The following is a 24,412-nucleotide window of genomic DNA, read 5'->3' as shown; positions in this document are numbered from 1 at the left end:
GCTTACCCATCACAGAGCTACAATTCCCAGCATGTTTAACAAACTATAGTTTCCAGGATTCTTTCAAGGGAAGACACGTGCTTTAAATGTATGGTGTGTTTGCAGCCTAAGACTCTAGACTGGGTTTGCCCAACATCATGCCCAGGATCAATCAGAGGGGGGGGGTAAGGAGGGCCATTTAAGCTCAAATGCATGGGTGTAGCCAAGGGGGGGACAGCTCCTCCCTAAATTAAATAAAACAATAGAATTTCTTAACTAACCAATCACATCAGTTCCACTCCCCTAACAAAAGTCCTGCCCCCCCCAACAAAAATCCTGGCTACATACAGTGGTGCCTCGCAAGACGAAATTAATTCGTTCCGCGAGTTTTTTCCTCTAGCGAATTTTTCGTCTTGCGAAGCATGGTTTCCCATAGGAATGCATTGAAAATCAATTAATGCGTTCCTATGGTCAAAAAAAGTCGGAACAAAGCCAAATTTGGTACAAGAACAGTTTATTAAGTGCTCTTTAAAGTCACACATACTGTAAAGAGCATTTCAAAAATGGAAGGAACAATAACTTAACTTTGTAAACATGGCAGAAAAGAGAAAAAGAGAAAATCAGTGCTGCGCATCCAAAAAATCCAAAAGCACCAAACCTCCCAGAAAACAATTCCCTGAACCACCCCCCAGCCACCCTGCACACAGAAATCCAAAACCTGAATTTTTTTTTCAAAAATGGCAGTTCGCCCCAATGGTCACAGCAAGTCAGAAAAATGCAGAAAAACCTGCAAAAGCTTCCAGATTCCTGCAAACCCTTTCTCAACAACTCCCTGAGCCCCCCCCCAGCCACCCTGCACACAGAAATCCAAAGCCTGATTTTTTTTTCCAAAAATGGCAGTTCGCCCCAATAGTCACAGCAAGTCAGAAAAATGCAGAAAAACCCGCAAAAGCTTCCAGATTCCTGCAAACCCCTTCTCAACAACTCCCTGAACCACCCCCCAGCCACCCTCCACACAGAAATCCAAAGCCAGACAATTTTTTTTCAAAAAAAGGCAGTTTTGCCCAATGGTCACAGCAAGTCAGAAAAAATCAGAAAACCCCCAAGCTTCCAGATTCTTGCAAACCCCTTCTCAACAATTCCCTGAACCCCCCAGCCACCCTCCACTCAGAAATCCAAAGCCAGACAATTTTTTTTTAAAAAAAAGTCAGTTTGCCCCAATGGTCCCAAAAAATCAGGAAAAATCAGGAAAAAAACCCCCACAAGCTTCCAGATTCTTCCAGACCCTTCCCCAACACCAAGTCCTTCAATTCCTACACCCCAACCCAAAATCCAAAAACCCCCCAAAAGTTTTAAAAGTTTAACTTGCCAAATGGCTGCCAAAGAAGTTCTGGAAAATCTTCAAAACATCACAGAAGTCTTCAAAAATCGCAGAAATCACAAAAAAGGCTACCACACCGCGTGCTATGAGCTGCTCCTCAAAGTCAAGTCGCAACTGCACCTCTTGAAGCAATGCACCCTGAGTATTAACGGTTTTAAGAAACAGGAGACAAACTTGCAAGACGTTTTCGTCTTGCGAAGCAAGCCCATAGGGAAATTCGTCTTGCGAAGCACCTCTGAAAACAGAAAACCCTTTCGTCTTGCGAGGCATTCGTCTTGCAGGGCACCACTGTACTTGTTTTTAAGCACATGGCATCAAATTGTGAAACTCTCTAACAGCTTGGAGCTGCAGATTCAAGCGAGCAAGAGATGTGATTTGGTAAAAGACAGTATGTTTTTTGGTAACAGATGCATATTTTACCATTCGCTCAATGTTAAAAGTGAATGGCACCAAGATTTTTCCTCAATAGTTAGTGCATTTGCGCATAAAACGCTAGAAAAGCATTTGTTAAATTAAGCATTTATTAAACCCTCTGCTAAAAAACCCACTTGACATCCCTGCTTATTTGCCTGATCTGGAGGCTGTGGATTTCGCTGATGCTGCTTAAAGAGGGGTCCAGGCATAAAAGAGGAAAGGATGAGGGACAGCCTTCCTAAGTTTGTCTATTTTTCTTATTGTGCCTGTACTCTCCTAGGATAGGGCCCACAAAGGGGAGCTATTATGTAACTTTATTATGCTATTGGACAAAAGGGTCTTTTGTGGCTACATATTAACATATTGGAGTAAATAATACCGTATATTTGGACCTAATAGTGTGGATATTGGGAGACCTGCTTAGATCTAGTGTTTCACCCATCTACCTGTGTGGGAGTACCCACATGGTGCCACATTTCTTGGATACAGGGCAAATATTGGCCCACCTAGAAATCTCTAGTAAAAGATGACAGCCCACCCATGACACCGAAACATAGGAATTGTGGCAGCATTTATTTGTCTCTCTGTGTGCAAAGTTTAGCAGTGTTTTTCCTAGAAAAAAAAGGTGTCACGACACACTGTCCAAAAATGGCCAGAGGAGGGACAGCCAAGTGGACAAAAGGGAGAAGCACTCTGCACATGCTCATGGAAGGAGGCAGCAGGGCTGCTCCCCAATGCAGGGCAGGAGGCACTGCTGCTCTGGTTGGAGAGCCCTGCCCTCCCTCAGTGGAAGAGGAAGGTACTGCAGAGGGAGGCAAGCAGAGCAGGGAAGCCTTGGGCAAAAATGAGGCTAGTACCCCCTCAAAAAAAGCACTGAAGTTTAGTATTATTATTTCATTTTATAATGTATGTAAAACAGAGAGAACAATTAACAGCAGATAAAAATGAAAAGATGAAAAACAAAACTATAAAATAGGCACAAAGAATGAGTATGTGCACGAGTTAAAAAGGCAAAGTCCAATTAAATACTATAAATGCTATCAGATTGTCAAAGATAGTTCCAGATTTGCCAGGCTTGTGATTGGGATTGTCATGAAAATGATGGTTCCATTGTTTATGTCATTAAAAATTGCCAACTCAAATAAAGTGTCTGGAGGTTCTAGACCTTGCCAAAATCTCAAATTGTGTGTGATTTTCTCCATTATTACAGTACTTTTCCATGTATAGGGTTTTTTATCTTTAAAATAAGGTATGTGAACTGCCCTGAGATCTACGGATGAAGTGTGGTATACAAAATTAATAAAATATAAAAATGTAACTCATCATCCACAGCCATTCCCAATGCTTGCTAGGATGGGAGGATTCCATTGTTGAATTAGCTAGGCAAGTTACCATCTAAGTATGGTCATTAGTATAACAAAGGACACTTCTTTTCCTCCTTCTGGTTTATGTTTTTATTTAGATTCCTTTTTTTTTCTTTGATGAAAAGATATTGGATATCTGATATTAATCTTTGTATATTTTCTTTCTAACCTCAATAAACTTTATTGTGAAAAGCGTAACAAAGAACATTGCTCTGTAACACAGTGCAATGTTGGACGCCCTTCCTCACCTGGGGGCGTCCTCAAAAGTAGGGGGAGTCTTATACATGGGGGCGTCTTATACACGAAAATATATGGCAATTCCAGACTGAGTGGTACCAAGTATACAGTGTAAGATTGTGAGCCATTTCCCATTGAGTTGCAATTACTATTCATGCAGCCAAGATCATAACTGCATATAAAACCAAGTCTTTTGGTAATATATTTACATTAAATTATAAAAAATATTCAGCAACAGTAATTTTGGGCTGCAGACAGAAGTTTCTTTAGTAATATTTATCATTTCTCTCCAAATTAAATTCCAAACAGCACCAACTGACACTCCCACCATAAATGATCGTAAGTACCAAGTTCATAGCAGTCCTTCCCATGATTAGGTGATATAGAAGAAAACATTTTTGACATTTGATACCACCTGTGTAATACATTTAAGGGGCTTTCCCTAAGAGAACTGGGAAAATATTTTAAGGGTTGCGATTTCCAAATCTGATTCCAATCCTTGGGAAGAATGTGTGTGCCAGCATCTAGTCCCCATACATTTTTTTAAGGGGTTCCATACATCCCTATGTTACGTTAAGCAATTTAGTGTACAATTTACAAACTAATCCTTTTCCTTCTCTAGCATTTGTACTTAATTAATTTTCAGAATGTGTTAAGGGTCTCAAGAGCTCATTTTTTTTACATATTCTTTTATAATTAAACTATGACTTTTATTAAAATAAATACAGTTTGTGTTAAGATTAGATAAAATTCATTCAATCAATCAGTCTCCTTTATTGGCATAGAAAAAGTGCATCGTATACATGGATCAGAACACAACACAGTTAACGAAACATAGTAGGAAATACTTTAGGATAAAACTGTCCAAAAAGGAAAATGATTGTTTTACTTTTCTGTTTTTCTACTCTATTTTTATGCTGTGAACTGCCCTGAGATCTATGGATGAAGTGTGGTAAACAAAATTAGTAAAATATAAAAATGTAACTCATCATCCACAGCCATTCCCAATGCTTGCTAGGATGGGAGGATTCCATTGTTGAATTAGCTAGGCAAGTTACCATCTAAGTATGGTCATTAGTATAACAAAGGACACTTCTTTTCCTCCTTCTGGTTTATGTTTTTATTTAGATTCCTTTTTTTTTCTTTGATGAAAAGATATTGGATATCTGATATTAATCTTTGTATATTTTCTTTCTAACCTCAATAAACTTTATTGTGAAAAGCGTAACAAAGAACATTGCTCTGTAACACAGTGCAATGTTGGACGCGCTTCCTCACCTGGCTAGTAGTAAGAAAGACAAAAGCCAGTGTGTGTGAGCTAGGCTGGAAGCAAGCAGAAGTCAGAGAATGAGAGCCATGCTTGATTGCTTCTGGAATCCAAAGCTGTGACTTTGGGAGAAGCAAGTCCTTCCAGGGGGTGGATGTTGTGAGCCCCTCCATCGTAGGCTCAGGTTGTACATATGTGTAAGTAAACCATGTATCTTAAAGACAACATAGTCTCTGCTGTCCCTTATTCCAAGGAAAACAAACCCGTGGTACGTGCCTGGAACTGCAACAATATTTTAGCATTTCAAACATCTCCCATGCTGAATAGCAGTGACTTCAGCACCTGCACTGAATGAAGAGCTCAAGATTTATACTCAGTAGGGGCAGCTCCAGGGGATGGCAGTTGCTGTATCTCACCTTCTCTCAATGCATATGTTACTTATGAAAATGCTTTGAGACCATAATGTTTCAGGAAATATAGACTTTTATATTTTATATTACAGAAGGAATGTGTTTTGTTTATGGCTAGCTTGGCTTCCTTATTGCTTTTCAACTATGAAGTCCTGTGCTGCTTAGAAGCATGCATGCTCTTTCTCTTCACAGAAGGGACACAGCAAGCCCAGTCAGCTATTCTGGGAATCCGATCCTTATCCACAGGGTTTAGGATCCAGCTGATCACAAGTCTCAGCTCTTGCTCCCAAATGCCCTCTTTGGTTTGTTTGTTTTTTGCTGGTTAGTGCTGATGATAGCTTAGTGCTTGTTTGGGCAAAGCTAGGACCTCCACTGAAGAAAGCCTCTCCAACAATCAGCATTTAGGTGGATAGATTAGAATTGCAGCCTGAAAAAGACAACATTGAAATAAGATAATAGTAAAGGCACAAGCATTTAAACATGAGTAGAACACAACTATCAAAATTAATAGCACTTCAGTAACTTATGTGAGGGTTATGTTCCGAGGATCATGCCTAAAGTCAAAACCCATTGAGTTGTAGAGTCAAGATGCTGATGAAATTCTAATGAATATATTTTCTTTTAAAAAACTAAATAAATAGTGAATTGCTGCAGAAATGTGGAGAGCTAACAAAACTGTAATCAATAGACCTGCCCGTCGCTACCTCGGAATCAGGCTACAAACCAAAACCCATATACAGTGGTGCCTCGCAAGACGAAATTAATTCGTTCCGCGAGTCTCTTCGTCTAGCGGTTTTTTCGTCTTGCGAAGCAACCCTATTAGCGGCTTAGCGGAATTAGCGGTTTAGCGGCTATTAAAGGCTTAAGGGATTAGCGGAATTTCCCATAGGGAAATTCGTCCTGTACAGTGGTGCCCTGCAAGACGAATGCCTTGCAAGACGGAAAACCCGCTAGACGAAAGGGTTTTCCGTTTTTCAATGAGCTTCGCAGGACGAATTTCCCTATGGGCTTGCTTCGCAAGACGAAAATGTCTTGCGATTCTTGAGATTTTTTCCCGCTCCCCACCCCCTTTATCTAAGCCGCTAAGCCGCTAAGAGCCTTTTAGCAGCTAATCCGCTAATCCCTTAAGCCTTTAATAGCCTTTAATAGCCGCTAATAGTGCTAATCCGCTAATAGGGTTGCTTCGCAAGACGAAAAAACCACCAGACGAAGAGACTCGCGGAACGTATTAATTTCGTCTTGCAAGGCACCACTGTATGAAGGTAAGCTCCATTGAATTCAACAGGATTTACTCAGAGTAGATATGGCTTAAGTTTGCTGCTGTAGACACAGTGCCATGAGAAAATATTTCAAATTTTGCCTAGGATGGCAGTCTTAATCTTATTAGCTGCTTTGGTAACAGCATTTCGGGTTGAAGGTGTGGGATACAAATCAGAGAAATGCGATAGTGTGGTTACTTCTGAGTAGACACTGATAAAACTATCAGAGCTGGCCCATCCATGAGGCAAAGTGAGGCAACTGCCTCAGGAAGCAGGATCCACAGAGGCAACAGATCCTGGGGTAGATTTCTATTACCCCTTTGTTCCTGGTATAGATCTAAACTCACCCCTTCTTCCTTGGAAGGGAGCCATTCTGTGGTTCGCCTCAGGCGTCAAAATTTCTTAGGTCCGGCCCTGGAGGCTGTGCTGTTAATTAGCCATTAATGAAGTGTAGAGAAGTTACCACAACTTGATGTAGCTGTCAACAGCAGCAGTGTTCCAGATCTGCTACTCTTGAGAGCACCAGTGCCTGTCTTTAAATCTGATTTATTTATTCACCAAAAAACAGCTTTTAAAGCGATGGTTGGAAAGTGCCTCACAACTATTGCAAACTATGTTACAGCAACTTTTGTCACATTTTAGATCGTTTTGAGATGTAATGGCAATTCAGAATTTTGTAGTTCATTTCAGTTATGTGTGTATAATGAAAAAGTGAGGTATTTTTAGCAAGCAAAACCTAACAGGCCGGTGTTTGCTGTTCTATGCTTGTGGTGACTTCAAATCTTGACCAGGGAAGCAGGAATCACTATTCTCTGCGTTTTGTCCCCTCAGGTGTTGTGTTTGTCTGAACGCTTGACACGCGGGCAGCGCCGCCTACTATCTCAGCTCCCGTCCGCTCCCGTTTTCCAGGTCTTTCTCCCGTCAGACAGAATCCCGGTGAATATCTCTTCAATCCCAAACGCCGCCGTTCCCCGAACCGGCCAGCCCTCCCTCCGTCCCTTGGCCAAGCTGGTTCATCAAGAGAATCGCCACGGACGCTCCTCCTCTCCGTTATCCCCCATACACGGCCGCCCTCCACTCTCCCGCCTTCCAAGCGGGGGCTGTTCCTTAGATCAGGCTCTACCCCCCCGGGGGGAGATTGAGAGGCGGGGGCACAGAGACTGTCCCGGCCAGCGCTGATCTCGAGCTCCGATTGGCCGCTGTCTACGCTGACGTCACGATCATGATGAGAATTAATGATCGGAGGCGCTGATTTCATTGTGTGACGCCGGGACCGACCCAGCCGAAACCGGCTGAATTCGGAGCCCTGGGCCCCCCCGGACCAGCCCCGCCTGCCCCACAGAGCACGGTGGGTTCGGCGGCAGGGGATCGGGCGCAGGGAGGGGGTGGGAGGGGCGCAATCGGCGCGCGGACCCTGAGGGGGGGCCGAGTGAGGAAGATCGTGGGGAGGGGGAGAAGGGCGGCGGTGTGAGGACTTGACGGGCGGCCTCTTCGATGGCCTGTGGGGGCTGCGATCGAGGAAGCCGCTGCCCCCTCCCCCGCGCTATCACTTCTTGGCTGAAGGCTTTGAGGTGAGGGGGGAGGAGCCGGGAAATCGAGATCGAGGGAGGGAAGGAAAGGAAGGGGGGAACACAAAAAAACTCCCGAGCCTCGGCTTCAACCTGGAGCTCGCGGACCATAACTCGGGAGCGCATGCGCACCTGAGCATTCGGTTGATCTGCGGCAGGAGACGCCAGCGTGATCAGCCCTTGCGCGAACTTGGAGGCGCTTACGCGCTGCGCGCGAGTATAAAACGAGGCGCTTGTGCGCATGCCCTTGGGCTGAGAGCGAGGCGGGGCCGAGAAGGCGAAGTCGTGCCAGCGGTAGCCCAGGGTTTGGGAAAGTAGCGTCTTGGGCAGTGCTGTTTCTGCCACCAAAGGGCAGCGCTGCTCAGCTTTTAGCACGCTGCTTGCTGTTGGGGTTTGCGGCGCACCTCGAGAATGTCTCGGATTTCTCAATCCAAAAACGGGCGCGGGCGTGGGCGTCGCTCCTCGAGAATTTCTCGGATTATTGACTCCATAACGACCGACGGAGTTATCGATTTCTACAGCCCCAATCCTCCAATATTTGAAAGAGTACGCATGCGTAGTGGCAGGTTTAGTTGCTAAAACTACGAGTTACAGAAGTTTCAAAAGGAGTAGGCAGAGAAGCAAAGTTTGTGCAAGTTGTAGGGAAAAGGAATAGGCGTTTGTGCCTGCTTGGCTTGCCTGTGCGTCTGCCGTGTAAAAAGTCGAACCTGGTGGTGGTGTATAATTGGTGGTGGTGGTGTGCCTCCTGTAACGCTAGTCTAACTTTTTTGTTGGTAAGAATGCGAGTTTTCATCTTATTAATATGTATATGTGTTTTGAAAATTGCAACTCACGGGGGAGAGTGCAGGACAATAGTTGCATTTGGCAGGTGTTGGCAACGAAGAAAAGAAAATGGGGAGTTGCTAATGGTTTGTCTGGGAACACAGTCAAGTGTTCTTATGTCATGTGTGTCTTCGGCTTTTCCCGAAGTAAATGTTCATTAAGGCAAATGTAATGTACAGTGGTACCTCGGGTTAAGAACTGAATTTGTTCTGGAGGTCCGTTCTTAACCTGAAACTGTTCTTAACCTGAAGCACCACTTTAGCAAATGGGGCCTCCTGCTGCCACCGTGTCGCTGCTGCACGATTTCTGTTCTCATCCTGAAGCAAAGTTCTTAACCCGAGGTACTATTTCTGGGTTAGCGGAGTCTGTAACCTGAAGCGGCTGTAACCTGAAGCGGCTTTAACCCGAGGTACCACTGTATTTGCTTCATAATGTGGTATACAGTGGTACCTCGGGTTTCATATGCTTCAGGTTACAGATTCCGCTAACCCAGAAATAGTACCTCGGGTTAAGAACTTTGCTTTAGGTTGAGAACAGAAATCGTGCAGTGGCAGCCCAGCAGCAGACCCCATTAGCTAAAGTGGTGCTTCAGGTTAAGAACGGACCTCCAGAACGAATTAAGTACATAACCAGAGGTACCACTGTATAGTGATCTTTGTGGTGGTGAGGTGGTATTTTTGCAAAGAAGGTTATCAGTTGTGATATTGAGACAGGTGCATCTTAGGGCTGATGAGATAAATGCCTAGGAATCTTCTTCATGCAGTATCTAAGGGAGCATATTGTTGCTTGTCAGGAAAAAACAAAATGTGCATGGTGATGTGGTATGTTACGAGTATCTACATTGCATTCACCATCTGTGTTGGCTTTTGGTCTTCAGTGGCATCAGCATGGCAGTAATAGAAAGCACCCAATTTTTAAAATTATTTATTTATCGTATTTATAGCTTACCTCTTTTTTCCAGGAGAAAAAGCAATTTGGTTCCAGGAATTCATTCAGATAGCGCATATAAAATATAACCGATAGAAGTCTACAGGACGCGGCATTATTGTGCGACAACAGTCCAAATCCAGTGATCTCCAGATGGTGGAGATGTTAGATGTCTAGGCATTTTCACTTGGTTGCAAGGGGTCGAAAGCCAGGAGCAAAATGCCCCTGGCTAATTTTGAATACTGCTCACCACTCCTTTCATCCTCACAACAACCCTGCGAAATAGGTTGGTTAGGATGACTGTCCCAAGGTCACCCAGTGAGCTTTATTACTGAGTGTGGATATCAATCCTGGTCTCCCTAGTCCAACATTTACCGTATTTTTCGCCCTATAGGACGCACTTTTCCCCCTCCAAAAATGAAGGGGAAATGTGTGTGCGTCCTATGGGGCGAATGCAGGCTTCGCGGACCTCTCCGCAAGCAGCGGGAGCGCTCCCGCTGCTTGCGGAGAGCTGCCTGCAAGCTGAAGCCTGCGCGCGCTGAGCTCAGCGCGTCCAGGCTTCCCGGACCTCTCCGCAAGCAGCGGGAGCGCTCCCGCTGCTTGCGGAGAGCTGCCTGCATGCTGAAGCCTGCGCGCGCTGAGCTCAGCGCGTCCAGGCTTCGCGGACCTCTCCGCAAGCAGCGGGAGGCAGCGCTGGGCTCCCACGGCTTGCAGAGAGCTGCCTGTTTGGGGGCTGGGGTCGAGGGAAGCTCGAGCTTCCCCAGCCCCGCGCCTGGGGGGGGGAAATAATTTTTTCCCTTTATTTCCCCCCCAAAAAACTAGGTGCGCCTTATGGGACGGTGCGTCCTATAGGGCGAAAAATACGGTAACCACCAGACTCTGTTTTTGTCCCATGGAAATTGCAAGTGGATATTCAATTTCCCAGTTAAACCAGAACTTCAGATATGGAAGGACTTCTGTATGGCCATACCTGGTGTTAAGGTGTGAAGGTTAAGAAAATCCCTCAGCACTGTTCATGCAAGGTCAGGTATTTTGTGTGATCATGCGTTTGGTATTCCTATTCTCAGTGCTGGATAAGAAGTACCAGAGTTAGTGTCTTTGATCAAACACATATATCTGCCGTAACATCACACAGTCTTTGTTGTTGTTGTTTAGTCGTTCAGTCGTGTCCGACTCTTTGTGATCCCGTGGACCAGAGCACGCCAGGCACTCCTGTCTTCCACTGCCTCCCACAGTTTGGTCATGTTGGTAGCTTCGAGAACACCGTCCAACCATCTTGTCCTCTGTTCTTGTCTTTACCCATTTATAATGGCATTAAGTTTTGTGCACCAGATTTAATCTTGTCAGGTGCAGTAAGTAGTATCTGACATTCATATCCATATATCATTTCGATCATAGGTGACTAACCTCCAGACACTGAATTTCGACTCCCAATATTTATTAGTAAAAATAGCTACATGTAGCAATTTCATTAAAAATGCAAATGTGTTTCACAACAAATATATAAATTCTAGAAACCAAATCACAGATCACTAACCATAAGAGTTCCCCTCCCTTTCTCTTTTATTGTCTACATAAGCCTAGTGATATAGAAAAAAAAATCAGTAAAGTGATGGTGCCTACTGCATTCCACAAGACTGGGCTGATGACACTGAAAGCTTGTGTTGACATCAGATGAGTCTCACCTACTTGCAGTGCAACCATAGACTCTCTTGGCAGATGATTTCAGTGGTCAAGTTGCAATTAATATAAGAGCCACAAACCTGGTAGCAGGTGGCAAACAGTGCAGATGTTTTCATGATGTCATCTATTGTCAGCTATCTACCTTCATCAACATTCCAGCTGCCACATTCTGCACCAGCTAGAGCTTTTGGACCAAACCCAAGGGTAGCCCCACATAGAACGCAATGCAGTAATCCAGCCTCTGGGTTAACCATGCCTCTGGCTTAGCCATTCTGACTGGTGCTGATGAGAACTGTTGAGTCCAATAACACCTTGAGGTCCATAGGTTAGTCACCCCTTGATTCTAAGCTGTATGCATTTAAAGAAAATGATGGTCTCTAAAGAATCCTGGGGACTATAGTGTTTGAATGGTGCTAGGTGTTCTAGTTGTGAGTGGTAAACTACAGTTCCCAGGATTATTTGGTCATGCACTTTAAATGTGTGTTGCGTATTTAGGTGATTTAAGCAACCAGCTTTTCTGAAAAAGAAAAGCACACACTAATCTGAGGATCTGCAACATGCACATATTTGCAAATGACAATGGTCCTTTTTCAGCAATAGTAGCCATACAAATAGCTATTGCTGATATCCTTCTTTGAGCCTCAGAATAATTTGTGGACTAGCATCCACTGATGAATTATATCTTGCATCACATATTAGAGAGATAAGCCAACTAGCATTCTTTTGGGGTCTTTATCAGCAAGGTGGTATTTTTTTGCTATTGATTTTTCCCTGCATTACTTTGTTCTCTGGCTGTAGTTGGAAGTCTCTTTAATGAGTGTCCACTTCATATGTAGTTATTGACTTTTCGTTCAAAACTAGTACATTTCTCTATGGGGGGGAAATGGAGCCAACAAGTACTTCCAATGTCCAGGTTGATGGTACCAATGGATTGATAAAGGCTTCTAAAAAGGAACTTGCCATTCTTTTGGGCTTACAAGTATAGGTTTTGCTAACCCATTAATTGCTAGAAAATGTACACGTTACCATGGAGGTAGCTACGAAGATGGCAGCAACCACTGCTCAAAGTTACGTGTGCTGTAGGCCTAAATACCATTGAAACAAATGAGATTTACTCTGGTGCATATTTGATTAGACTTTGTTTGCTGGTCTCTCTGCCTTTTCCAAGTCAACTGTTTTGGAGCTATGTCTAACCTTGGTATGAAACGTGTAGCACAATTGCTTTTAACTCATTTCTATAGCCAACATTACTCTTGCTATCAGGTTAAATCTAAGCTGTTGTATATGTTGTTAAATCTAACACATAATGAAGTATTGTCTCAAGTTAGAATGCTGTGTCCATTTATTTGGAAATCAACCTTGTTGAAGGCCTTTAGTTCAGTGGTAGAGCACAGGATTCATCTGCAAGAGGTCCAAGGTTCAATCCCTGGCACCTGCATTTAAAAGGACCATTTTGGACAGGTATGGGGAACATTTGGTCCTACACATGTTGCTGAACGACTCCACCCATCTGTCCAATCACCAGAGATGATGGGAGTTGTTGTTCAGTAGCATCTGGAAGGACAGAGGTTCCCCAGATCTGAAGTAGGAGGTGGTAAGAAACATCTCTGCCCAAAACTTTGGAGAGTTGTTGCAAGACAGAGTACACAGTGCTAGGGATGATAGAATCCTGCTTCCTATATTTCTGTTTAGGAAAGTGAGTAGACCTGTTAAGAACGCTTTAGTTTTAGATCTATACTTACTGCGGCTAGGAGCTGTTAGAGTGTGTGTGAGGATACAGTTTATGCTTAAATATGTGGCAGTTTTTCCTCTTTGGTATTTAATTTAATTTAATTTAATTTTTTTTTTTTTTTGCATTTGAGCCACATATAAATGGTTTGTGAGAAATAATAATTCACATAGCAATCATTTTTAAAAAAATAATATTTATTAAGTTTTCCATTTTAATAATCCAATAAAAACACATTAAAACATTCCAAATTACAATACAATAAAAAAGCCAAATATAAATGCCAAATTATGTATCTTTGGGTGCTCTGAATTTCATGAAATGCTGATCATCTAAATATCACATAGCATATCTTAGTTAGTCAATAAACCATTCTGATGTTAATCCTTCATTTAATTTTCATTTATTTTGCAACCACTGGTCTGTTCAACTTTTGCCTTTGTAATTCTGGATGAAATATTTTCCCTGTTGTTATCCACACTTCAGCAATTTCAGTTTCAGTTTCTGCTCACAGGAACCATAATATTCCACATCCCAAACCCTGGGCAGAAATCTGAAATTCCCCTCTGTAATCTCGCTCCATCTCCCAACATGCTGGTACCTCTGCAGAAGCACCTTAACTCCAGTCCAGAATTCTTTCCATCTTCCACTGAGGGTAGCGGCCAGAATCTTCACCCAGTCAGTATTACAGTGGAACCTCGGGTTGCAAAAGTGATCTGTGTGGCAGGCACATTCGCAACCCGCAGCACCGCGTCCACGCACGCGTGGATCACGATTTGGCGCTTCTGCGCATGCACGAGCGCCGAAACCCAGAAGTAACCCGTTCTGGTACCTTCGGGTTCGGCGCGGTGCACAACCCAAAATCATACAACCTGAAGCATCTGTAACCCGAGGTACCACTGTATATTTAAACCACAACAGCAGCAAAATGCTCTTTCAGGCCCACTAGTATAGATAATTTTTTAATTAGCATATTTTCTCTAAAACTAGAGGTGTAGAAGTACAGCAAGAAGCAGTTAGAAACTCAGGTATACATCTTTCATACAAGATACTCTTTCCATTTGAGTATCCATTTTAGACACTCTGTACAGGGCCCAGAACAGACTCTTCCTGCAGGAACTTCACATGACTTAATCTGCTTTTCTTGAGCTGGATGATATACATTAATTTCAACAACCTTAATATGCTCCATGCTTTTTCAGAGCCATTATTTTTACTGTTTGGGTAACTCATTCTTGCATTTATATGACCATAAAATGTGATCTGTATATCAGTTCTACTTGTGCTGTAAGTTGTTATACAGTGGTACCTCTGGTTGCGAATGGGATCCGTTCCGGAGGCCCGTTTGCAACATGAAAAGAGTGCAAACCGCAGTGGCGCATCTGCGCACTCAACGGGTTGCGATTCGCCACTTCTGCACATGCTCACTTCTGCACATGCTCATTTTGCGCTTCTGTGCATGCGCGAGTGGCAAAACCCGGAAGTAACCTTTTCTGGTACTTCCAGGTTGCCGCGGGACGTAACCTGAAAGAAAGTAACATGAAGCGGACGTAACGAGGTATGACTGTACAGTGGTACCTCGCAAGACGAATGCCTCGCAAGACGAAAAACTCGCAAGACGAAAGAGTTTTTTGTTTTTTGAGTTGCTTCGCAAGACGAATTTCCCTATGGGCTTGCTTCGCAAGACGAAAACGTCTTGCGCCTTTTTCTTAAAACCGTCAATGCATTCCTATGGGAAACCATCAATGCATTTCCTATGGGAACCCGTGCTTCGCAAGACGAAAAATTCACAAGACGAAAAAACTCGCAGAACGAATTAATTTCGTCTTGCGAGGCACCACTGTACAGGCTTTGTAATATGTGCACCACTTTAGTAGAAACTTTGGGTTTAGCTTTTTCTATGTTTGCTTAAATTTGCACAAAAATAATAGTTTCTGGGGAACCTCTTGTAGTTTTTCCTGCACTTTGTTAGAGTTATGTGGGATTCCCAAGCAGTCACCCATCCAGATACTGTGCAGAACCAGAACTGCCCGGCTTCAGAAATGGCAAGTTTTTAGTCACCTTCAGGTGTTGGAAAGGGAAATCAAGTATCACCACAGTGATACTTTATAACTAGGCAAGTTCATGTGACTGAAGAGAAGGCTGAAACATTTGAGAAGGGTCCTTATGCTTTTGGTCCTGGGCTCTGAGGGCAACATTTTTTGCCCTTCCACATACATAGATGTGTATAGAAGGACTGTAGCTCAGTGATAAAGCACCTGCTCTTCATGCAAAATGTCCCAGGTTCAATCCCTGGCATCTCCAGGTAGATCTAGAAAAGCACGCTGTCCAGAGTTGTTCCTGGTGTAGCCTAATGTGGCTTTGTACATTCTCATATACTTAAAAGTTCAGTGATAGCAAGCCAGCTATATCATATCAGATAAGCTGTGGCTCTTTCATTGAAGTATATTACAGAGATCCCTTGCTGCAATGTCTGCAAGATGGAACAAATCTCCCCCCTGTTCCTAGTCTGTACAATCAAGTATGCCCCAGATTGCAAGCAATTTCTTTTTTCCAATAGAACTCTGTGGAAACTATTAAGAACCAAGACCGCCTCAGCTTCATAGCCTTGTTTGGTGTCCCACTTCTTGGACATTCTTGAATGTGGCTGAGAGACAGAATCCATTCCTGAATGCCTACAAACATGATTCTATCAACAACCCTCCTAGTTATTTTTAAAATGTGGCAGTTCTCTGATTCTTGTATGTATTAATATTTTTGTATGATTAAGAAAACTGGTAGCAGATAAACCAGAATATAATAGAGCTCAGTCCACTGTAGTTTTCTATTTGCTTGGATAAGTGAGCACCTGCTTTAAAAAATAATAATAATCTGCAAGTCTTAAATTATTCCAATTTTCATAGTATCTTCTTTTATTTTTAGATGAATCTGCGTTCTGTATTTACTGCAGAACAACAAAGGATATTGCAGCGTTATTATGAAAATGGAATGACAAATCAGAGTAAAAATTGCTTTCAGCTCATATTACAGTGTGCACAAGAAACAAAACTGGACTTCAGTGTAGTCAGGGTAAGTACTCAGGTCTTCCATGCTAAAATTTGCATAACAGTTTATCAAATGCACTTGTTTTGCTTCTTTATCTGCAGGGGACATGGAGCTATTAAGAAACCAAAAAGCTCCTTTCCCCAATATAACTTGTGCTTTGCCCCCCCCCCCCCCATGACAGCTCGTTATAGTCTTGCCTGTTGTTTGAGATAGTGCTATGAAGTGCTTTCATCTTGTCCAAACAACTTAAGTCTCTTTAGCATCTGAAGTTAGGGCTTTTGTTGAAATTCTGGCTTTTGTAGATGTTTGAAAATTTTCTTTCATCTTTTTAACTTGGATGTTTGATTATTATTATTTCAAACAAGTTTGTGTGAAGTATGTAAGGGGCACTTCACACATTACATTGGGGTGCAGTTACATTGATGCTTTGTAGATTTATGCCTACAAATTAAGTGTAACAAATATGCCTTTGTAAGCACCTGTATCATACAGCTATGCTTGTCAGGAGATCATTATTGGCTACAGTTCCCTGTTGAGTGTATGCTTGGTGGCTTTGCCTCTTCCTTATGGGTGCCTTGGTAGAAAGATGGTATATAAATGCAGTAAATAAAAGAAATAAAGGCTCTGAAACAGTGTGAAATGAATCTGAAACAGTAGTTTAATTGCATTAGTTTGCACTACATTAGTAAAATGTTGTGGTTTAATTTAGTTTCTGCTAAAACAGAAGTGGGTGGGCAATTAAGTTCATTCTATGGTAAGACAACCCCCCCCCCCTTTCTCAACTGATGAGGAAGATGCTGGGGACATTTAGCCATTTTATGAAATTCTTGATCTGATTTGGATATTAGGAAGATTCCTGGTATATGTGTTGTGGCTCTTACAATTTGTGATAATCTTCTTTAAGAATTTCTTTTGAGTTGACCTCACTTGTTCTTATGAGTGGCGGGGTAAATGCTAAGTCCTTGTAGTTCTAGGTGAGGACAGTACCAGGAAAGTACCAGCTGCCTTGGAATATTTTTTTCAGCCATGTACATTGCAGTGCGTTGTTCAGGGGCCTTGCTTGGAACTATTATGTATCTATTATGCTGAAGAAATGATAGAATATACCCTAATAGCAGGACCAGCATGTTCTTCAGGCCCCAACTGTTCAATAGCAAAAGTTCGATCCTCAGAAAGGGGTAGATGGAGATCTGTGCAGCATGGTTGTAAACATTAGGAGGTGGTGATGTGTGCGCATCAAGCTGCTATTAAAGGTACAGTCACAGAGGACAGTTCAAAGGTTTACTGCTCAGTGTCCAGAAATATTAGAGTTCAGTATTGATCCTTCCTCCTCCTTGTAGAAGGAAAAGATAAAGAGACAGAAAGTTATGGTTGGAAAGGGCCTGGGTGGGGGGAGACGAATCTTGCACTCTGGTGGCTTGTTTATGGGCAAGGGCATGTGGTATATAAGCAACAGCTGGAAAATTGCAAGTGGTAGTTAATAGTAAAGGTAGAAGTCACTCATGTGTCTCATTCATTCACTTTTTTTAGTCTTTGTACTGTGATACTCTGGACTGAATGAAATGAATTTGAGTTGGATCCTTTGCTGATGAACCCTTTTGTGTTTGCAGACCTGGGTTGGCAACAAAAGAAGGAAGATGAGCAGCAAGAATGTTGTGGATTCTGGAGGCACCCCATCAGGGACTGCTGCCAGCACATTGAACGTACCTACAATGACGAATGTCCGAAGCCTAGCCAACCTTGCTTCCCCCCAAACCCAACAGGCATCTTGGACGTCCTCCAACAACGATGTCATGGTAACCGGTGTATACACCCCAGCCAGATCTTCTCACAGGCTGGTGTCCACTAAGCAGTCCAGTGCATCGGTGAGTGATCTGCATAAAAATTCTCTTCCAAGGCCACAAACAAAAAGTGAACCTGATTTTCAGCGGCAGCAGATTGCAGTGGCGCAGCAAGCCCCCCACTGTAAAAATGCTTCTCTGTTCCTGGGAGAAAAGACTATTATCCTGTCAAGGCAAACAAGTGTATTGAATTCAGCAAATTCTATTTATGACCATGCTAAGAAAAGCTATGGTGGTTCTTCGGTTCAGACTGCAGAGTTGGTTTTACCTCAGAAGCCCATGTTGTGCCACAGACCAAGCAAAGTGGAACAGATGGGATGTCAAAGGTTACCGAAACCAGAGCATCCGATCCTAGCCTCACATGTGCCATCTGGGCAAAGGGCCAGCATTAGAGATCCTTCCTGCAGCACACACAATGTGGAAATTCGAGAGGTTTTTTCCTTGGCTGTTACCGATCAACCTCAGAGAATCCTGGGAGGAAATACTCAGAAGCCATCATCCTCTTCTTCTGCAGATGGCAGTTATTTGTCCATTGCCATGGAAACGGGGGATGTCGACGATGAGTATGCTAGAGAGGAAGAATTGGCATCAATGGGTGCCCAGATACAGAATAACCCCCGACTAAGGGGCACATCCCTCATGGTGGAGAACCCAGGCACAGGCCTACCAGGGTCAGGCAGAAGTGTTGGCTGCAGTTCACACTTGGTTAATTCCAGGGACTTGCACAACAGTACCCTGTATCATAACAGAGACTACCACTTGCCTCCACGTACCTCCTTGCATACTATGTCCAGCACACTATATAGCAGTTCTTATCCATCAAGAGGTAATCTGTCTTCTCATTCTGCAGCTTCCAATCAACGAAGGCTGTCTCAAAACCAAAATAATTACCAGGTAATTGGAGTTCCTCCTACGTTTTAATGCTTGTGCTTTGACATCGTCTTCTGTTTTGTTGATGTTGTTGTAAACCGGGAGTTCCAGCAAGTTAACTTCTGTGCAATGAATTACAGCTGCTTTATGCATTTCTTGCCAAGGAAACACCTTGAATCATTATGCGTTCTATTCCATGATTTTGGACACCTTATCCTCTGCACCAATACATGAAGCTGCAGAGTCTTGCTGTATAGTGGAGCCATAGGTGTGACAGCCATAAGGTTCTCCTGCATGTGCGAATCACATCTGCCTTTTGTTTCCTTTTCATTGCTACTTTGGCCTAAAGCCTCTTTCCATGAATGGTAAAGGTAACTCCAGTGTGCCTTTGTTTGAGTCTGTCTCACCATTCCTGCTCTCTTCATTTGCCTTGAAAGAGGTATCATGCCTGGACTTTTCACACATTCAGTGTTCAAAACTCCCATTGTTCCATGTGCATTTTGTGACACAGAATTTCATTAGCACAAGCAGTTTCCGAGCTCTGGGTGCAGTACTGTTCTGAAGATTTCAGACTTCAGAGTGGAACAAAAGGTGGAGCTTTTTCTGCCTCCCCACTTCCAGCGACTCTCTGAAGAATATTAGTGGGGTGGGCAGGGAAAGGACTAGACCATGTGAAAAATGAACATAATGTTTTAGCTGCAGTTCATTCATTTTCAGCTTTGTATTCTTGTTATTAAAAAGATTGCCTAGACATTCTGTTGTTCACCCATAACCTAGGGTTTCATATCTCAGTTTCTAACACTGCTCATATTTACAGATGCAGTGAAACATGACAGTCTTAGCTTTCTTGCGTTGGCACTTGCTGCAGTTGCCTAAGCCACAAGGATGCTGGTACCAGGCCTAGAGAGGTTCTGGTTAGACCTGCCCAGGATTTGTGACCAGTTATGTTAACCTGATGGCTAAATTGCTATCCAAATTATCTGCCATTCTACCCATGCTCTAGTGTGTAGTTTTACTACAAATACTAAACCAAAGATTGTGAAACTTCGTGCTTTTTACTGTGAATGTTGCTTAATCAGATTTCAGCTGCTGCTGAAAATGCTTTTAAATGTTTTAAAATAGTTTTAAAATAGTTTTTAATCTGTGGCGTTTTGTGGGGTTTTTGCTCTGTTGGGGTGGGATAAACATTTAGTTGGGGCTGGGGATTAGTTTAATTTTAGTACAAATGTAGTATTGGTTTCTACTGTTTGATTGTATAGTTTGTATTTTGTTTAGAACGGCAGAGGGTCAGGGCTGTTTGGGAGTGAGTCCCAGTTAACAGAATGGCTGGGGTTCCATTGGGGGGGGGGGTGTACTGGGACAACTGATCTCAGTGACCGATCTCAGGAGGAGGAGGAGTTATGCTAAGACCAGACCATGTCATTACTGAGGAGGCAGGTTTAGTAGTTTAGTAGACTATCCCTGCCCCCGGGTCTGGTCTTGACCGGAAGGATACTGAAATTGACAAGGGAGACCCACATGACCTTAAGGTGCTGCTTGCAATGCCAAGCCAATGATTCACAAGACGGCTGTCATCCATGACTTGATCGTGGATGGAGGACTTGATCTGGAATGTGTAACAGAGACTTGGTTGGATGAAGCAGATAGGCCTGTACTTGCCACTGCTTGTCCACCGGGCAACCCAGGTCAGCGATGGGGGTGAAGATGCTCCTTCAGGAATACCGTTGATGGCCTTTCAGCTGATGCCTTGGTGGCCCGCTGCAATGTGGAGTTAACCAGGGCTATTGACTGTCTGGCTCTGAAGTGCCCTCACTGGTTGCATTGAGCTCAGACAGCCCCGTGGTTTTCCCCAGAGCAGAGGGCGATGAAATAATCGCTGAAACAGCTAGAGAGCCGGTGGCAGAAAACTCATTCTGAATCGGACCAGACACAGGTTAGAGCTCAGTGTTGAGCCTACCAAGTGGTAATAGCGACAGCAAAGAGGATATTCTTCACCGCCTCTATTGCATCTGCAGAAAACAGCAGCAGAGACTCGTTTCAGGTGGTTCACAATTAAACAGAACCACTTTTGCCATCGGGACCTGGTAAGGACCCCAAGATCTCCTGCAAATTTTTTTTTTGCAGATAAAGTCGCTCAGATTCGGAAAGAGGTAAACTCCACCTTGGGAGCAGGGCCAGGGCAGGAGAGTGCTAGAGTCCTGTCTAGTCAAGTTGCATGGGATCAATTCCACTCTGTTACCTCCATGGATGTGGACAGGCTGCTTGGACAAGTGAAACCGACCACCTGTCTCCTTGATCCTTGCCCTTCCTGGCTCATAAAAGCAAGCTGGGAAGGGCTGGGTGATGGGCTCTGTGGGGTGGTGAATGCTTCCCTCTGTGAGGGAGCCTTCCCAGACCTGCTGAAAGAATTGGTTATTAAAACATCTTTGGACCCAGCCAATATGGCCAACTATCACCCAGTCTCAAATCTTCTATTCTTCAGCAAAGTGATTGAGCGGGTGGTTGCTGAACAGCTCCAGGCATGCCTGGAGGATGCGGACCATTTGGATCCTTTCCAGCCAGGATTCAGGCCACCTCATGAAACTGAAACTGCCTTGGTCACACTGGTTGATGATCTCCGGTAGGCTAGGGACAAAGGTGAAAGCTGTTTCCTGGTTCTGCTGGATCTCTCAGTGGCTTTTGATACCATCAATCATGACATCCTTCTGAACGTCTAGTGGGACTGGCAGCTGGGGGCACTGTTACACAGTGGTTCTGCTCCTTCCTCCTGGGCCGTGTCCAGAAAGTGGTGTTGGGGGATGAGTGTTCAGACCCCTGGGCTCTCACTTGTGGGGTGCTTCAGGATTCCGTCCTCTCCCTCATGCTTTTTAACATCTATATGAAGCCGCTGTGAGAGATCATCAGGGGGTTTGGGCTGGGTGTTCATCAGTATGCGGGTGATACCCAGCTCTACCTCTTTCAAATCAGAACCAGTGAAGGCGGTGAAGGTCCTGTGTGAGCACCCGGAGGTGGTTGGAGGATGGATGGCGGCTAACAGATTGAGGCTGAATCCTGACAAGACAGAAGTACTGTTTTGGGGGGACAAGAGGCAGGCAGGTGTGGAGGACTCCCTGGTCGTGAATGGGATAACTGTGCCCCTGAAGGACCAGGTACAGTCTGGAAGTCATTTTGGACTCACAGCTGTCCATGAAGGCACAGGTCAATTCTGTGTCCAGGGCAGCTGTCTACCAGCTCCATCTTGTACAAAGGCTGAGACCCTACCTGCCTGCGGACTGTCTCACCAGAGTGGTACATGCTCTAGTTATCTCCTGCTTAGACTACTGCAATGTGCTCTACATGGGGCTACCTTTGAAGGTGACTTGGAAACTACAATTAATCCAGAATGTGACAACTAGACTGGTGACTGGGAGTGGCTGCCGAGACCATATAACTCTGGTCCTGAAAGACCTACATTGGCTCCCAGAGCCAAATTCAAAGTGTTAGTGCTTTAAAGCCCTAAATGGCCTCGGCCCAGTATACCTGAAGGAGCGTCCCCACCCCCATCGTTCAGCCCAGACACTGAGGTCCAGATCCAAGGGCCTTCTGGCGGTTCCCTCACTGTGAGAAGTGAGGTCACAGGAAACCAGGCACAGGGCCTTCTCGGTAGTGGTGCCCACCCTGTGAAATGCCCTCCCATCATATATCAGAGAAATAAACAACCACTGTATCAGACTGTTAGAAGACATCTGAAGGCAGCCCTGTTTAGGGAAGTTTTTTATGTTTGATGTTTTATCATGTTTTTAATATTATGTATTATATCATGTTTTTAATATTTAATATTATATATTATGTTGGGAGCCAGAGTGGCTGGGGAAACACAGCCAGATGGGCAGGGTATAAATTATTATTCTTATTATTTATTATTTTATTTAGTAGTGAATGGTAAAATGACCCTTTTATAGTGAAAGAGTGAAATTCTATGGCTAGATTAGCAGTTCAAAAAATATTGTTTCCGAATTTCTTTATTAATGTGGAGAGGAAATTGTACATGGATTTGGCTCTAAAAAAGTTGGCTTTTAAAACATACATTTACCATCCTATTGCACTATATTTGGAGTGGATGTGGAGATACTTACCTCATATTATGGGCGGATAGTCACTTTTTATTCTGCTACTGATTCACCTTTTAAATTCTGCTGCCAGATATCTATACTACATAGTTACCAACGCTTTTAACTACCGTATTTTTTGCTCTATAAGACGCACCTTTTCCCTTCTAAAAAGTAAGGGAAAATGTGTGTGCATCTTATGGAGCGAATGCAGGCTGCGCGGCTAAGCCCAAAGCCAGAACAGGGAGATGGAGCGCTGCATAGCGCTCCGTCTCGCTGTTCTAGCTTCTGGCTTAGCTGCGCAAAGCCTCCGCATGGCAGCGGGCTGAAAGCACCCCGCTGCTCTGCGGAGGTTTCAAAGGCTGTCCCCGAAGCCAGAACAGCAAGAGGCTATCCCAGAAGCCAGATCCCTCTTGCTGTTCTGGCTTCTGGGGTTCAGAATTTCCCCCCTCTTGTTTCCTCCCCCACCCCCGACTAGTTGCGTCTTAATGTCCGGTGTGTCCTATGGAGCGAAAAATACGGTATATTCTGGTAATGGCGGTAATTTAGGTATGGTACAAAACTAGCTAGAGACATTTTAGAATTAAATAAAAGTAATTATTTATTATAAAGTATAAATATGAAATAAATACTATACAGTTCTTCCAATTTGCTACTGTGTCTTTAAGACCTACTTATATTTGTTGTCATAGGGTATCTTTCAATGACAGTTACAGAGGTTTACATAAGCCTGGCTGATAAAACTTTATTCCTAACCTTATTTAACTTTATAGCCAATAACACTTAGTCCCTTTCCCATAGTCAGTTGCACCACCAGGTGCTGTAGACTTCAGCTGGTTTTCTTTGAGTGAGGCTTGCAGGTAGTTCTCACTTTGGTCCAACTCAGAAGCTCCTGAAGGGATTCTCCTCACTGCTTTAATGCCTTTACATGGCCTCACTGCCAATATTTGGCTTAATCCAGTGATTCAGTTTTTTGGGGGGCAGGCTGTGTACCAAGCTTTCCTTTAGGCTCAATAGCCTCTTGCCCATCTTCTGCTTCTGGTCAGCAGTGTCCCTCAGTCAGTAGTAAAATAGGCCTATTTATGTTCTAGGTGGCTTGTCCTTCAAACCAGTCAAATTTTAGTGGCATAGTATTCTGCCCCTCCCCTCATCAGAACACTTTCCCCATCCATTGAGTGACCAAAACTCTATTCTAGTAAACACGTTTTCGAGGGTGATTTATCCATAGTGTTTGTACTATGAAAAAAACTAGTTTCTGATTTTTTAACTTGGAGATTGTATTCAATATTTGCAAGCCTTTAGTGTGCAATGTTTCTGTTTGGGAAGGGCCCCCAATCTGGATCCAGGACCATGGTGAATGGATTTGTTCCTTGTGCACTACGTTTGTATCAAATTTCCATTCCTTACAAAGCTTCCATTAAGAAATCAGTGGAAGCTTTCTCATGGGGCTAAAAACCGCCTTTGGGTGGGTTTTCTGTGAGATCACACAAAATGTGGGGAAACAGCTCCACCCCCGACTTAGATCTCA

At 43.7% G+C, this 24,412-nt stretch overlaps 1 protein-coding gene and 1 long non-coding RNA gene across 12 annotated transcripts in view; one reads left to right on the top strand and one right to left on the bottom strand.

Moving 5' to 3' along the window:
- Positions 1-4,129: 4,129 nt before the first annotated feature.
- On the bottom strand, positions 4,130-6,790 carry LOC310669748. Its single transcript, XR_014507351.1, has 2 exons — positions 6,659-6,790; positions 4,130-5,479 (listed from the first exon to the last, which is right to left on the bottom strand). It is a non-coding gene; the product is annotated as an uncharacterized lncRNA (long non-coding RNA).
- Positions 6,791-7,483: 693 nt separating this feature from the next.
- The window catches only part of HDX (highly divergent homeobox), a 52,923-nt gene continuing 35,994 nt past the window's right edge, over positions 7,484-24,412 (top strand). For 2 of the 11 annotated variants that reach the window (XM_083423611.1, XM_083423607.1), the window contains exons 1-3: positions 7,537-7,659; positions 15,963-16,109; positions 17,696-18,820. In XM_083423611.1, the coding sequence (XP_083279737.1) occupies positions 15,963-16,109; positions 17,696-18,820 (1,272 nt within the window). In that variant the 5' untranslated portion in view covers positions 7,537-7,659. Of the gene's footprint in view, positions 7,660-7,681; positions 7,883-8,133; positions 8,653-15,962; positions 16,110-17,695; positions 18,821-24,412 lie in introns of those variants that run through there. The other 9 variants (XM_083423610.1, XM_083423603.1, XM_083423605.1 and 6 more) reach the window with 8 other exon arrangements.

The sequence above is a fragment of the Podarcis tiliguerta genome, assembly GCF_965153285.1.
Source record: "Podarcis tiliguerta genome assembly, chromosome: Z".
In the NCBI taxonomy this organism is placed as follows: domain Eukaryota; kingdom Metazoa; phylum Chordata; class Lepidosauria; order Squamata; family Lacertidae; genus Podarcis; species Podarcis tiliguerta.
The sequence above is the reverse complement of the archived record's forward strand: the minus strand, read 5'-3'. Positions and strand labels throughout refer to the sequence as shown.